The 17,180-nt window shown below is 43.5% G+C and overlaps 1 protein-coding gene across 1 annotated transcript in view; it reads right to left on the minus strand.

The window, feature by feature from the left end:
* Positions 1 to 11,046: 11,046 nt before the first annotated feature.
* KCNC4 (potassium voltage-gated channel subfamily C member 4) overlaps positions 11,047 to 17,180 on the minus strand; it is a 53,899-nt gene continuing 47,765 nt past the window's right edge. The window contains exon 4 of the mRNA XM_028733840.2: positions 11,047 to 15,317. Within this exon, the coding sequence (XP_028589673.2) occupies positions 15,286 to 15,317 (32 nt within the window). The 3' untranslated portion in view covers positions 11,047 to 15,285. The remainder of the gene's footprint in view (positions 15,318 to 17,180) is intronic.

The following is a 17,180-nucleotide window of genomic DNA, read 5'->3' on the forward strand; positions in this document are numbered from 1 at the left end:
AGGTCTCGCGCTACAACTTTGATTTGATTGGATGTTGGCGATGCCCAACTCGACCGTTTCAACTGGCGGCTGGGATTCAGTAGCCGTCCGCTCATTGGTCTGTCGACGATTGTCGCTAGAGTTGAGGCGCGGCCTTGCTCGTTTGATTTGGCTGAGGCGCGAAGGCGAGGCGGCGTTGGTGGTACCGCTGGGAAAAGCTCGGAGCCTGGCGTTTCCTGCGCACAGCGTTTCCTCCATCGTCACCGGCCTTCGTCCCTCAGAACTCAGTCTGCCTCCGCTGCAGAAATGCGGAGCACCGCCCAGGGTCCCGCACTGATAAAACGTCCATAAAAACATCTTTGCCTTGGCTCCGAGAGTATTATATAAGACATTAAATACAGTAAAAACACCGTAAAATGAATATACGTTCAGTACTTCGAAATAATAAACGCTAACTTTGAAAGTCCAAACGAATAAAAAAAATTGCCTAGGTCCTAAAGCCCACCCCAAGTTCTGCAACTGGGGAGGACTCTTCTGTGGTAAAAAGGTAAAGGTACCCCCGGCGTTCCGTGTGCTGCGCTGGCTCGCCAGATGCAGCTTGTCACGCTGGCCACGTGACCCGGAAGTGTCTGCGGACAGCGCTGGCTCCCGGCCTATAGAGTGAGATGAGCGCACAACCCTAGAGTGTGGCAAGACTGGCCCTTACGGGCAGGGGTACCTTGCCAGACTCTAGGGTTGTGCGCTCATCTCACTCTAGAGGTTGGGAGCCAGCACTGTCCGCAGACAGGGTACCCAGATCCTAAACCTCCATGCAGTCCTAGCGACAGCTGCAGCCCCCCCTTTTCTCTCTCTGAATATTTTAAATAGGCTGCTTCGTGCAGTAACTGATGCAGGCATTCCAATGGTACAGTTTTCACAAGCCCTGGTGTGCCAGTAGCAGGAGCAGCCCAAGATATTTTGACACCCGAGGTGAACCACAAAATAGCATCCTCCTCTGTGCCAGGGAAGAAGAATAGCTGAGTGAAAGTCCACATCAGGAACAAGAGGGGGATAAAGATCTTCATCGGGATCTGCTGCTCCTGTGGATCCTGCCGCCCAAGGTGGGCTGGCCCTGGTCAGTAGTGGTAGGTTCATTACCCCCACATGCATTTCCTGGAAAGTGGAGGGCTCAGTAAGTGATCTAGGCTGCTTGCACTGCAATAAAATGCACCTCCTAAGATGCACAGGCGGCACAGAGATCACTGAAGACCACATTTGAAGTTGGGCAGGAATTTTCCATCCATGCAATATACACAATATTGGCAGGTAATGACCCTAGTTTTCAGGAGCAATTGTACCATTCAAACAGAATCCACATAATCTACAATGTGGTCCTATATATGTATACTTAGAAGTAAGCCCCATTGAGTTTAGTGGAACTTTCCCCCAAATTAGATGGTACCCAAAGAGGAGTATCAAAATATTTTCTAGCAGATTTACTAACTTCTCACAGTCACACCATTTGACATTATTTGTAGCAGGGGAAACCTGATACAAAAACATATACTGTGTATGGATTCATAAATCCGTATAAATACCACTTCACTCTGGAAGTGCAACAAATCCTAACACTTTGATGAATCTTTAAGATGCCTGGGGAGGAGTCACGTGATTATTGCCTGCAATAAGTCCCACTGAACACAGTGGGACGTAGATAAGATTGTCTTGTTAGGATGGCCAGATGCAAAGGAGGTCAGGGATTAAGGGTGTAGCTTCTCCCTCTTGTACACAAGTATTAAAGATGCAGGTGCCCTGTAATCTTTTGTATCTGACAATACATAAAACACTCCTTACATCCTGAATACAGTGGAAGCTGTTAATAGTAATTAGGTAGAGTCAGGGAATTTATATAATTCGTTAAAATAATTCTCCCCTTTCTACTTAGCTTTTTAAGGATTTCAGATGATTTGTATCAAATTAATTAAAATAATTTATAACAACATCCAAAAAGTGTTCAAACAGAATTCATGTTTATTCAGCTTTAATTTCATGTCCTAGTTCTAATTCAGGTTAGTGGGTTCTCTCTTTAGTAGAGGTTTTAAAGCAGAAAAAGAAGCAAAAACAGGTGAATAAAGCCTTTTTTATTGAGCCTTTTTTATTGATTAAAAAATACATTGTATTTGTTGTATTAAAACTCTGCACATAATGTATTTGTTGTATTAAAACTCGCTGTCTATTAAAGTTCATTTCATCTTAAATGTCTTCTATCTGTGTATACTCAGGAGCAAGCCCCGAAAGTGTTAATAACATCCAGGAGCAAGTCTCATTGAGCTCAGTCTCAATACACAAGCTGCACTGAAATTAGTGGGAGGTGTGGAAGAGTTCTACCATAGTGACAATAATTTCTTACAAGATTTGGTTCATTTCAATGAGATTTGCATAGGAAAATTTCCTAGCAGATGGATAGCTTGAGAGTCATGTTCTGCCCAGTGATTATCTCAATCATGATAATCTGTGAAAAGACAAAAGGAACAGTTTACCTAGAAAAAGCTATTTCTGCCAGTATCATAATGCTCTTATGTAAATCTATGGTGCAAGCACATGTACAGTTCTGGTTGCTCCATCTCAAAAAACAGCTGGAAAAAAATGATAAGGGAGTTAGAGCAATTTTGCTAGGAGGAATGGCCAGTACACTAAGTAGGGGGTTGTTTAGGGGGGGGGGAGTGGGAGTGGGTATGAGGGAGATTTAGGAAATTATGTGAAGTGTGGAGATGGTGAATAAAATCTCCCGTAATACCAGAACCAGGGATAATCTAATGAAACTGATTAGCAGTAGTTAAGGGCACACTATATGTGTGTATATATGTATTCCCCCCCCCCCCATCTTTGAGGATACAAACCCTTCTAAGATGGCATGCAAGTAACAGAGATACTTTAATAAAACCACAACAATAATTTTGGAATATAATACTTTACCAGGATCCTTTCCACAGGGCATGTGGTAGTAGATAGCCCAGGTTGAGGAGAGAGAGAGTTCAGTTGCATCAGGCTCCCAGATGGTCTTCCTCAGAATACAGAAGGAAGTACTTCACACAATACCAAATTAATTTCTAGAATTCATTGTCACAAGATGTGGTGATTACCACCAACTTACAGGATTTTAAAAGATTTAAAGCATTCCAATTATTTGAATTTCTTATTATTCTTTCTAATTGCCACTTCTTCACATTTTGTGCTGCAGTTCTCCTATCCGAAAATGCATATGAAATTGTGTACGTAGGGGGGAAATTACATAAACTGCATAAGCAAAATAACATACAAAAAAGAGCATTATATATGGGGAAAATGCTTGCAAAAGGCAAAATTGCATATATACAAAATGTGTATATTAGGAGAAACCTGGACTAAAATGCTGAAGAATTTTCAGGAGGACTGTAAAAATATCAGAAAATACAGTAATTCTGAGATGTGGCAAACTGACTTAGGATCTGAAAAAATAGAAACAGAGATTGTAATTGACAAATTGATCAGTCCTTACTAAGCAGCTCAGTGCAAGAGATGAATTGGCATCTGGTGTTCAGGAGGGGATGGGAGTAAATAAGCTAAAACCTAAGGTGGAGATATTGTTAATCAGTCATTCTGGTAGCAAGAGCAGAAGCAAAAGAGGGCAGGGCTCTTGCACCTCTAGTAGTTGTGTAAATAATTATAGCAGGTGTAGCTTGCCATGCAAGCTCAGAGCTGCTGAAAGTCCCTCTTGTACAGAACTATTCAAGGTACAGAAGCCTTGTTCTGTTTTACATTGGCAGCCCTAAATTCTGGTGATCTAGAAAAGGATATTAATCTTACCCTCCATGGGTCTGTACACTCCCTAAAAGAGTGGCATACCGCTTGGGGATACTCTTCAACCCAATGCTTTCCCTGCATGCCCAGGTGGACACAGTTGCCAGGGTACCTTTTATCATTTCAGTAGATTCACAAGTTGCAGCCTCTCAGAAAAGGTGGACCTAGCATCAGCTATCCATGCTTTTTTTTACTTCTAGACTAGACTAAGCTTCTGGCCAAGTCTGCTCTTGGTATTGTATTTACACTTCTTAGTGTGACCCACTTCTTTTGCCCCCTGGCAGATGAATGGGAAGAGGTGGAGGGTGAGGGTGATAGTGATGGGGACATATTGCACCTCCTGTTATGCCCCCTAGCCTTGTGTTGGCTGTGCATTTTAGTCCCCCTGCCTGCAGATGGAGGAACAGGAGGGACTGCAGGATTGACAAGGACCGTAATGGGAGTCTCTACTACTGGTGTTATGGGAGAGGTCCTGGTCCCTTGTGCCTCCTGAGCCACTATGCCCTCATCAAATGCTTTTTTGCCTGGGTGGATTTTGTCCATCAATGCTCCTAGCTTGCCGGGATGAAATGGGGGGCAGGGAAACAGGCTGAAGCATTGAGATAGAGAGGCCTGAAAGGCTGAATTTGGCCCCCAGGCCAGAGGTTCCCCAATTCTGTTTTAGCCCCTACACTGTTTAATAACAGTGTTAAATTGCCTAGTTCAGTAGTAAATAGTATTTGTATAATAGCCTCATGTATTTAAGCTGATGTCTGTGGCTGTGATTGGTGAATGGTGACATCTGTTTACCGGACCTGGTCATATGGAGGGGAAACATCCAAGCGGAATACATGAGAAATTTCCATCCAAACATAGAAATTTCACCCAATGTAGAAATTGGATGTAAATGTCCTTTTGGGGCTAAATGCAAGTATGTTTAGCTTAGCTGTATAGTGAATTGGGCTACAAAGTTTACACTGAAATATTACACTGAATTAGTCCGATATGTATTAATCTTAGACAATAGAGCTGATAACTTCATATTTCAATATAGGTTACTTTCATGTGGATAAAGATTTACGAATCTGTGTGGGAGACAGGCAGAAGAACATACTCAGTTAGACTGGGTGTCATAGAAACGAATTAATGGTTAGCATGAATCTATTTTCAAATCACATTGACAGAGCCTCCATTAATTTCTATTTTGAGCAGCTTTACCGGGTTTGGAGAAGGATGACATAGCAGAAAAGCATACACAACTAGCTTTGATCTTAATGGGATTTAGACCAGATTGTCATCAGCTGTAAACTGTTTTTCAACATCACTTTTGCATACAGTATTACTGTATACAGCATTACTGAATACTATGCTGGATCTGTCAAAGGCTCAACCATTTTCCTCGCCCCCATTTCTTTCTTTTTTAAAGTTTAGTATTCATAATAATAATAATAATAATAATTTATTATTTGTACCCCGCCCATCTGGCTGGGTTTCCCCAGCCACTCTGGGCGGCTTCCAACGAAGATGAAAAATAAACTAAAATGTCACATATTAAAAACTTCCCTGAACAGGGCTGCCTTCAGATGTCTTCTGAATGTCAGGTAGTTGTTTATCGCTTTGACATCTGATGGGAGGGCGTTCCACAGGGCAGGCGCCACTACCGAGAAGGCCCTCTGCCTGGTTCCCTGTAACTTGGCCTCTCGCAGTGAGGGAACCACCAGAAGGCCCTTGGAGCTGGACCTCAGTGTCCGGGCAGAACGATGGGGGAGGAGACGCTCCTTCAGATATACTGGACCGAGGCCGTTTAGGGCTTTAAAGGTCAGCACCAACACTTTGAATTGTGCTCGGAAACGTACTGGGAGCCAATGTAGGTCTTTCAAGACCGGTGTTATATGGTCTCGGCGGCCGCTCCCAGTCACCAGTCTAGCTGCTGCATTCTGAATTAGTTGTAGTTTCCGGGTCACCTTCAAAGGTAGCCCCACGTAGAGCGCATTGCAGTAGTCCAAGCAGGAGATAACCAGAGCATGCACCACTCTGGCGAGACAGTCCGCAGGCAGATAGGGTCTCAGCCTACGTACCAGATGGAGCTGGTAAACAGCTGCCCTGGATACAGATTTGACCTGTGCCTCCATGGACAGCTGTGAGTCCAAAATGACTCCCAGGCTGCGCACCTGGTCCTTCAGGGGCACAGTTACCCCATTCAGGACCAGGGAATCCTCCACACCTGCCCGCCTCCTGTCCCCCAAAAACAGTACTTCTGTCTTGTCAGGATTCAACCTCAATCTGTTAGCCGCCATCCATCCTCCAACCGCCTCCAGACACTCACACAGGACCTTCACCGCCTTCACTGGTTCTGATTTAAAAGAGAGGTAGAGCTGGGTATCATCCGCATCCTGATGAACACCCAGCCCAAATGTACCTAAAGTCTTGAGAGATGCAAAATGATCATTTTATCACTAAGAATGCTTCTAGAGTAAGATTCTTTACATTCACAAGGAAGGTAATAATGCAACGGTTTATACAATTGCAAATTAGTATTATAAAAAATATTTATCTAAGATATCCTTTGTCAAAATCACATTTTAAAATATTTTCAGTCCAGTGTCACGTTGTGTTGTTTTTGTTGTGGTAGGTCTTTCTGAGAGGAGCTGTCCCACAGGTACCGAGACATGGAAAGAGCAGAGAATACTATCAGGGGCAACATTAGCAAGTCTGGTGTACTTCAGCAGTCAGAAAACCGTTGGTAAAGTCCAAGTGCTTTAACAAAAGATTACTGAGCAATCCTTTACTTACATCATGCCAGGAGTGGAGATATGCTGCCTCTGCATCACAGGACAGCCACCATATCCAATGTATGCTCTATCCAGTGCAGGTTCCCTGGTATGTGATGGAGCAAGCCTTGCAGAATGTAGGATGCAGTCAGTTGGTGAAGAAGAGAGGCTGGGATGATGAGGGGAGAGGACAATGAGATCTGCTCAGCCCATCAGGTAAAATAGGAAGGGGTGGTCACATGGGTTGCTAGCAGTGGGCCAAAAAGGTTTATTGGTCCATGCAGGAGCCAGGCTTTTGATCCATGCAGCACTCCTGGTTGGGTCAGGTATGCCTGATTGTTGAAAGGACCTAACCACTTTTCCTAATTTGAGGTAATAACCTAGATTCAATCCTGGGTCGTCCTGAGCATACGTCACAAGCTGCTTTACCTGGCTGGGGTTCCTCCTACAACCCTTGCCCTTCAGGAGTCAATGACTGGATGGCTGGAGTAGACAAATGCACTATGATATGTCTAATACATGTACAGTATTGGAACAACCATGTTTTTTCTTTGGCACTGACCAGCAGAGGGCAGAAACCGTGTAGGAATTTCCCTGTTGCTTTTCCAAATGTGCTTTTCCATCTGCGGTTGATGACCTGACCTCAGATAATAGTAACAAGAGCCTCCAGAAACAGAACTGTAAAATCTATTGAAATGTCTCATCTCACCAGAGTAATTCTGCCTAATTGTACCAATCCCAGCTCAGTCAAATGACGACTGGTGGTGCCGAGTTTTAATAAATAATGAGAGACCCATTAATGCAATCATTGGCCACTTTCTTCTAGTGTTCTGAGACTAATGGACAAAAGTTGAGGAAAGTGGCAGAACAGGCAGCCCTAGGCAATTGAGCACTCATTGAACCGGAAAGATGGCAGAAGTTCCTTCCTTTCCTAGAAGCTGTTGATAATTATATTTTTTTAATTAAAAAAAAATCCATACCACAATTTGTCAAAAGATTGCATGGCAGTCTAAAATTTATTGGGATGGTGTTGTGAATGAAGTGCTAAAATTCATTCCCTCTCTTTAAACACTTTTTAGCCCCCAAACCCCCAGTGACTCTTTATTGAAGTCTGTACTATTAGCTCTGCTACAGTTGTTAACAACAGAAGCAGTAGTATGACCCAATATCTCTTCCTATTGAGAGAAACAAGGAGCTATGCAGTGGTACCTGGTGCCCATTGAGGCTAGTAGGGCAGAACACAGGTAGCCCAACAGTAATTTTGAGCCAGAGCCAATGACAGGTAGTGCCAATTCTAGTTTTGCCCCTACTGAGTTCTATAATGCCAACACTGGTGCTAGGAAGGAAGAAAAGGACAGGTAGTGCCCCCCCGCCCCAGACAGGTTGCAAGTAAAAAGGCAGGCAAGTAGGGTCTGGCTAAGGGCAGACTGAGGTTGGTTAGTGGAGCACTGAATGAATTTTATTATTTTGGTCACAGACCAGTTCTAGCCCACATACAATATCAAGGAAGTCATAAAACATGATGGGGGTACATTTGACTTTGCAATTAGGTATAACAGGGACGCGGGTGGCAATGTGGGTTAAACCACAGAGCCTAGGACTTGCTGATCAGAAGGTCGACGGTTCGAATCCCTGCGACGGGGTGAACTCCCGTTGCTCGGTCCCTGCTCCTGCCAACCTAGCAGTTCGAAAGCACGTCAAAGTGCAAGTAGATAAATAGGTACCGCTCCGGCGGGAAGGTAAACGCCATTTCCGTGCGCTGCTCTGGATCGCCAGAAGCGGCTTAGTCATGCTGGCCACATGACCCGGAAGCTGTACGCCGGCTCCCTCGGCCAATAAAGCGAGATGAGCGCCACAACCCCAGAGTCGGCCACGACTGGACCTAATGGTCAGGGGTCCCTTTACCTTTATCTTTTATAACGGGGACAATACAGATATAGCAACAGTTAAAAAAAATATATAAATTAAAAATTAGTCACTAACATATAACCTAAAATTATCATTTAAAACCTTAATCATTATGATAGTACAGCTTTTCCTTAAGTTTTATGGCAATCGCACAGAATTTGGCTACCCTTAACGTGATCTCAGGATTCTTGTCCTCTACAAGGAATTTTAGAGATTGAAGTTTGGATTCATTTGGAGATTTTTGCATAGCAGGGGTAATAAATGCCTAGCATATATCCCCGTAGAAACGGCAGCATAACAAGGCATGAGAGACAGTTTCTACCTGCATCAAGCCGCAGAGGCAGACTCATTCCGTGTATGGTTTACCCTCAAATCTGCCCTGCAATGAGGCAGATGGCAGCACGCTGGTTAGTGGAGCACTGTCCCATTTGCCTTGATGGGCCAGCCTTCGCCACCGGTATGCAGTTGTGGCTGTTGGCTATTGGGGCTGCTTGGGCCAAAAACAGGTGAAGCCAGAAGTCAATTGCAGGCAGGGGCAACTAGTTCCCCCTCTTCCTTACTGAAGGCAGACTGAGGCTGATGCTCCCTTCTCTTTAGTGGACCTGCCTCTCTACATGTGGCCTGGGGGAATTCAGCATTGACAGGGGTCTTCATTGCATTGCCAAACCACTTCAAATCTCATTTGCAATGCAGACATATATAGGCCATGCACAAGGTCCAATAGAAATTCAATTTAAGCAACAACGATGAACTGATCTCTTGCTCAAATTTCACTCTTTCCAGATTTCTCCTACTAAAAACCTTTATAGTAATGCTGCCTTTGTGCCAGCGCTTTAAACTTGGATCATTAATTGCCCTTCCTTTCTTTTATGCATATATATATATATATCTGACTTTTCTCTTCATTGTTATAGTAAATTAAGAACTACTTGGGCTGGTAGTAGAGAATGTTGTGAATACGCATGCTAGAATTGCTTTAACAGTGCCAATTAAGCCTTGACCAGAAGCACTGATTTATTTTTCAGAAGTAAAAGGGTTAAAAAAAAACCCTGAAAGATTGCATGAAAGATACCCTATCATTTTTCTGGCATGGCACCAGTACTACTAATCTCCCAATTTAATCGTATTGCCTTAAATGGGCATTTTTCTGGAGAGGTAGGTAAGTTTATTACTCCCCACCCCCATTCATACATCAATTTTATATTGATCCCTGCCAAGCTTTTGTCTACAGTGAAGAATATTTCTATCATAGGGTGCTCTGAATGTAACCATTTGGCATTAATTGCTTCCTGATTTTCTTGTATTCACTATTAATTTTATGTTTTATTGTGTTCTGGCTATTGTGTTCAGAATGTTTTCTCATTGAAATGATGGAAAATTATAGTGCTGTTAGAGTGGGCAAGTCATGTAGATTCACACCTTGTGTTGAGGTAGAAGTTCTATATTGGAAACAGAGAATCGGGTGCAATCATATGCATGGTTACACAACAGTAAGTCCCACTCATCGCAATGTGACATAAGAGTACAGTGATACCTTGGTTCTTGAATTTAATCCATTCCAGGAGTCTGTTTGACTCTCAAAACAGTTCAAAAACCAAGGCACAGCTTCCTATTGGCTGCAGGAGCCTCCTGCACTCAGTTGGAAGCCACAGATGCTGCATCAGACATTTGGCTTCCAAAAAACATTTGCAAACCGGAACACTAACTTCCAGGTTTGCGGAGTTTGGGAGCCGATTTGTTTGGAAGTCAAGCCATTTGACTACCATGGTACCACTGTATATAAGATTGTAGCTGGAGGCACATCCAGCAAATACGCTTTCCTAAGAACCTAAGAAGAGCCCAGCTGGTCACATCTAGTCCAGCATCTTGTTCTCACAGTGGTCAAACATTTCTCTATGCAAAGCTCACAAGTAGGGCTAGGATCTCACTCTAGGAGTATTGATGGCATTTGATCAGAGAATAAAGTCTACATACCCAGATACCCCAACTGTGATAGTACTGATGCCCCAAACTGTAGGGCATCTGGGATTGCCTTGTGCACTTTCAGTAACAGATAGAAGACCCTTCACTGAGTTTCCAGGGATGTATCTTATCTATGCAGACTTCGGCCTGCACATCTGCAGGATATTCCTCCATCAAGTTATGTAGGTCCTTCTGGTATTCCTCATCTGGGTATGAGGACAAGGGGACTATAAGACGTGCTGCTGGAGAGTTATTTCTCAGACACTCATATGTAGTTCAACTTGTTTATGATGACAGCCCCTCCCCTTTTTTGGCTTCTTTAATTATGATGTCAGGATTGTTTCTGAGGCTGTTGATGGCATTCTCTGAATAGCTGAGACTGAGTAGGAAACTTGTCCCAAAGTGGAAAGAAGCAGAAGTCCCAGTAAAGGAAGAATGGATACAATAACTTATGGAATATGCAGAAATGGTGAAACTTACCGGAAGAGTAAGAAATCAAGATAACAAACTTTTTATAAAAAATGCTTTATTTAATATTTACAGATAAATTTTAAACAGATAAAAACATTAGCAGGATTATTGTAACAACCTGCAGTTTCATAAGAGTATATATTTATAGTAGATAATTAAATGAGCAAGTTAAATGAATTTGGATATTCAGAAGATATTTTTTAAAATAAATTTAACCGCAGAAAGAGGGGGAAGGAAGTCAAATTTTGAGATGTTAAATTGATTGTAAAACTAATGAAACGTATAAACTTGAAAAGTATAAATAAAACCTTTATTAAAAAAAGACATTTGATAATATTAGAGAGAGAGAAAGGGGGGGACTGAGTAGGAAACAATGTTGTTTTCTTATTGCCTCAACTGGGGCATAGTGGCAGAAGCAATTTGGTAAAATTCAAACGTGTGCTTATTGATACATTTTTGAAAATGATATTGTCAGTGCCCGCAAGGAGTTCCATTATAGCATGCTTAATCACCCGTTAAAGTTTTCCAGAGCTAAATCCAGGAACAGAACCTGACAGAGCCTATTTATGATATTATACTGTAATGTTAGTCTACATGTAACGTTTTTATATAGAAGTGCCCATGTGATCACTAGAAAACATCTGTCCCTGAACACATTGGGCATTTAAATCAGAAATGGCCTTTTGACTGCCTTTAATCTGCCTCCAACTTGCTTTCAGTGTAGCCTTACCACAGTGGCGTAGCGTGGGTTGTCAGCACCCGGGGCAAGGCAAGTAATTTGCGCCCCCTAACCCATGGATTTGTGCCCCCTAACCCGTGGATTTGCGCCTCCTAACCCTAACCCCCAGATGTTGCGCCCGGTGCGGCCGGGCCCCCCTGCACCCCCCACGCTACGCCACTGCCTTACCCTATTTCCTTGGCCATGTTGGACAGGAGAGGCATTTCTAAGGAATAAGGGCAACATTTGGCTCAAGGGGGTTTCCTGACAGAGAAGTATAGCAGTGTGGAATCATTCCTGGCAGGCAGCCACTGTGGAGGGTTTCCACCCAACCCCCAGCCAAAGCAACAGCTTCTGCTTTGGGATTGCTTTGTGCAAGAGTTGGTTGAGCAAGAGATGGGGAAAGGAAAAGAGAGGAAGTGAGTGCGCCTGTACAAGCATGATAGTGAGCTGGACAGGATACACTAGTGGCTTATGGCTGGTGGGTTCTACAAGTCATCTACCAAATAACAGTGGATTGGTACTTTATCAGCAATTGTGTTTGCTGCAGATAGGCTGTGGTTTCCTGCCGAAAATGCAGTGTTGGAAAACAGGCACATTTGCTCCTTTACCCATATACACTGGTCTGGGAGCCCTGATTAGGTACAGCCCTATGACGCATTAAGGGAGAGTATCTGTCACTAACACTTTATGTATGCATCTGTTGTGGGGAACACCAGCAGTAAGCGTGTGCCTGCTTAAAATGTGGAGCTGTGCTTAGATTCTGCTTTGTTAACAGTGGTTCCGAAACACTGTCACAGTGCTCACCTGCTCAGGTAAACTGCCTGATGCGTGAGACATCCTAAAGCCATTTAAGGAGGGAAGGGGGAGTTGAATGCCCATGGCTGCACACGCTACCACTTGTGGTGATGGCAATTCAGTGCTGTGTTAAGATGCAGACAAAATTTTTACTGCAAGGGTGTATGGGAAACGCAGCGGAATGTATATTGTGCATTGAGGCATAGTGGTCTGTCATAATTGCTCCTTCACTGATATGAGGCCTTCACCGCTCTCCTAGGCAGCAGTTCGCCTTATCTTGCTAAGCAGTCTTATTCTGCTAAATCATGTAACTTGTCTGCTTGCCAGCCTAAACATCTACAAGAGATAGTGTACAGGTGTACAATCAAACCTCGGTTGTTGAATGTAATCCATTCCAGAAGACCGTTCGACTTCTGAAATGTTCGACAATCGAGGCATGGCTTCCGATTGGTTGCAAGAGCTTCTTGCACTTGAGCGGAAGCCAAGTTGGACGTTCGGGTTCCGAAAAACATTTGAAAACTGGAGCATTTACTTCCGGCTTTCAGCGTTTGGGGGCCAAAACGTACAATAACAGAGGCGTTCAGGAACCGAGGTTTGACTGTACCACTTTGGGAGGATCCCAGCCTAAATACCTGTAAGAGATAACAGCTACCTTAGGAGGGTCCCACAATTAACGATCATGGGAGTGGTGATAGGCTCATTCTTGGCAGTTGAGAAGGAGATGGGGGAAGGTTAAAAAGAGGAAGTGAATATGCCTGTATAGATATGATAGAGAGATGGACAGGATATGTCTGTGGGTTATGAGTGGTGGGTTGTACAAGGCATCTGTCGACTGACAGCAGTTTTGCACTTTATCAGCACTCATGTTGAAACAACTCTTGGGCACAGTTTGCACTTAAAGTGTGGAGGCTGTATTAAATCAGTCCTCAGGATGGCCACTATCACATGTGTTCATGTGTAGCACCACTTGAGACTTAGTAATTATTTTGAATGTCACAGCAAGCTGCTAAAATGAAGAAGAAGAGAAAGTGGCCACTCTGCACAATGAACCACGGGACACAAATGGTCCCTTATGTGATAACTGCCTTGGGACATAAAGTGGCTTTCATGTGGGGACCATAATATAGAAGCCAACATCACTCAATACAACTGATGGGGGGGGGGGTAATCTGCCTGAAGCCTCATGTACAGTGGTACCTTGGGTTACATATGCTTCAGGTTACATACGCTTCAGGTTACACACTCCGCTAACCCAGAAATACTACCTCGGGTTAAGAACTTTGCTTCAGGATGAGAACAGAAATTGTGCTCCGGCAGCACAGCAGCAGCAGGAGGCCCCATTAGCTAAAGTGGTGCTTCAGGTTAAGAACAGTTTCAGGTTAAGAACGGACCTCCGGAACGAATTAAGTACTTAACCCGAGGTACCACTGTACAAGGCTGATTCAATGACACTCATCTCAAAATGCTGTCATTAAACTAAGTAGATTTGTTTCTAAAAATTCAAAACTACTCAAAATATTCCTATGATGGCTTCGAGGCAACCTGTTTATTGAGCATTAATTCTGATTTGATTGTGAGAAGATTATATTGTATAAAGTTGTGACAAGCAATTGTTACCTCACACTTTGCAGTGCATTTTCCTGTCACTTCCCTTATCCTGGAAATACCTCTCTTTTTTGAAATGGGTTTGTTCTGCAAGAGCACTAAATACACTCTAATTGTGCAACCTGAATTTGCTGGTATCAATCAATCATATTATTTGTTTGGTGCCTTTCAAAGTTAAAACCACTCTCAAAGTGGCTAGCAACATGTAAAGGAAAATCACATAATTACAGACGTAACAAAAGTAGTCATGGACAAAAAATAAAACATTTAAAAATAGACATTAAATGGTTTCCACATAAATCAGATCTAAAATAAAGATTCAAAAAATGAATAACAATGACAGCAACAATGCTCCCCACCCCACAAAACTCCCTAAGCCATTTTAGAAAGTGTCCTCTGATGGGTTTTTGGTTTGGTTTGGTTTCATCCATCTGTGAGAAAAAAGTTGAACCAAAGTATGTCCCCTAGTCAAAATGAGAAATTACCGTATATCATCAACCTGTGTATGGGTATAAAAACTTTGAAAGTGTCTGTTCTTCAGTTGCAGTAACAGCGTGTTTTCCCCTGAGGAGAACTGTGCTCATGTGACTGATGTCAACAGTGTGCTTGCATTTCATCTTCCCTCACAAGCAAATTTAGTTTCCGTCCAACTTAGTCTAATCATCCTGAACACCCTGATTTCACATCCATGTGTTTTCATTCTAGGACACAGGAAGGTTGTTTGGTCTCCTGTCAACACAGAACATCTGTTTTGAATTGTAGCCCCTGGCAGCAAGGAGGAGTGGAGCTGAGAGGCAGAGAGGGTGCCTTCCATTCACTCTAGTCTAGCACATTTGCTGCAACATAACACTGAACAGAATTCTAGCCTCCTTGGGAATGAGCACCCACTTGCAGCTCCAAGTTTACGGCAACAAGATGGTGCGTGAACCACCCTAGCTAGGCAGAATAGACAGCCTCCCTGTGGGACCATCCAAGAGCTGCGTGACGAGAGAGAAACCCAAACATTTCCATGCACAAGTATCCAAAATGAAATGCATTTTTTCCCCTGCAAGCAAATAAAATACCTTCTCCAAAGGGGTGGGTGTAGCCAGCTCACTAACTGAACTGGGACCGGCAAGATACTAGCTCTGGTGCCTAATTCTACATGAGATCACTTGGATCATTAATTCTTTCAATTCTTTCAATTCAAGAAGTCCAAGGAATATTCTCCAAATAAAATTATAAAAGTCTACAATAGTTATCCTCCAGTCCAACATCACAACGTCGCCTCCAATACTAGGAAACATTCGATCCATTTTCTTTATTTCCTGGATGGAGGAGAAATTTGATTCAGTTCACATTTAAAGGTAAAGTTGCCTAATTAACACTTTTCAAAAGAGAATGGGAACTGAAATGCAGCCATCCTTCCAAACCTGCACATTTCTCCAGCTGAGTATTGTGCACAAAAATGCATACACTAAGGGAAATGTTTCTTCCAGTAGCACCTTAAAGACCAACTAAGTTAGTTCTTGGTATGAGCTTTCGTGTGCATGCACACTTCTTCAGATACAGATGCATGCACATGAAAGCTCATACCAAGAACTAACTTAGTTGGTCTTTAAGGTGCTACTGGAAGGATTTTGTTTTGTTTTGACTATGGCAGACCAACACGGCTACCTATCTGTAACTGGAAATGTTTCTGTTAGTGGAAACTATATAGTACAATGTATGATACTGGGGGAATTTGCTTTGCAAAAATGCATATATTAGAATAAATACTTGTGAAAATTCTGGTGAATTTTCACCATGAGAACTTTTTTAAAACAACAAGAACAACCAGGGCCGTCTTACCCATAGGCGCAAGGGGTGCGGGGTACCCGGGTGCCGGGCTCTCAAGGGTGTCAGGCCGAGAGTTAAGTCTGGGGAAGAGCCCACCCGGCGGTTGGAGCGCCACGGCGGGCTCTTCCGCTGTGGATAGCTCTGTGCCGTGAGTTTGGGGGTGACCGAGCCAGTGAGACGCTGAGGCGGCCAGCTGGCTCCGCCCTCCTGCGTGCCTGGGACTGGGCAACCTGGGGAGGGGCGCCAGGCGGATCTTTGCACCCCGGTGCTGCATATGCTTAAGACAGCCCTGACAACAACAACTTGCAGACTAACATGGAAATGTAGCAAAGTGAAGATTGGAAAAAATGAGAAACCGAAAGAAATTGAAATTAACATGTTCACCTATTCCTATTTGGCACTGAGCTTACATTATTGTTGTGTTGTGAGGTAACCGAGAGTGGTGTGTTTCCTCCTTCTGCTTTCCATTAAACATTTCTCCAATGCTTTGCAGTCTCCCTAGCTGCCCACACTTCCTGATCTGAAACAGCCCAATGGGAGGAGTTGTTTAAACATCTTCCTCCAGCTTGAAGAAGGTGTGGGAAGCCCTGGAGGCTGGTTATCGTGTCTGAGTTCAGTGCACTCAGTGATTTTGTTTCTAAGGGGAGCCTTTTACCATTAAAAACAGTTCCACAATGATTTCTTTGAAAAAATGATATATTTAAAAAATAAGCAGCTGTCTAGAGCATGGTAGACAGCCTCCCAGGATTCCCCTGCTTAAATGAAAGCCCATCCGAAGAAGTTATGGGGTTTTCAGAAAGTGTGGGCACCTGGCAAGGCTGCAGAATTCACAGCACTGGAGATAAGATTTGGGGAAAGAAAGAAATGATGCTCATTTGGTCACCTGAAAGGCACGGCAAGCACAACAAATACCCTACACCCTATGAGTGGGATCGCCACTGGAATTTATCCTCCTATTTGATAATGGTTGGCTTGTAGCCAGTGCAGTTCTACATTAGCATCCTATCAGCACAAGGATTCCTACTTGCACCAGGGGGCTTCCCCCCCTTCCTCCTCCCTGCCCTCCCCCCCATTCACTCCCTAAATCTGTTTTGGGTGTTCCCCTAAACCTCTGGAGCAGAATTGAGGAGGGCAGGGGGAGGAGATGGAGGGAAGTCCCATTGTGGAAGTGGGAATCCTTGTGCTTATGGGATGCTTCCTTAGCACTGCATTGGATATAAGCCCGTGAATTCAGTTTCTTCTCCCATTAGTTGATGGAGAATGGCCAAAGAAAATGGGGAATAAATTTTTGGCACAGCCCTAGCTAATTGCCCTTCATTGCCCATTGCACTATAGAGCTCTTCAATATGTCT

The sequence above is a fragment of the Podarcis muralis genome, chromosome 5, assembly GCF_964188315.1.
Source record: "Podarcis muralis chromosome 5, rPodMur119.hap1.1, whole genome shotgun sequence".
NCBI classification, from domain to species: Eukaryota; Metazoa; Chordata; class Lepidosauria; order Squamata; family Lacertidae; genus Podarcis; species Podarcis muralis.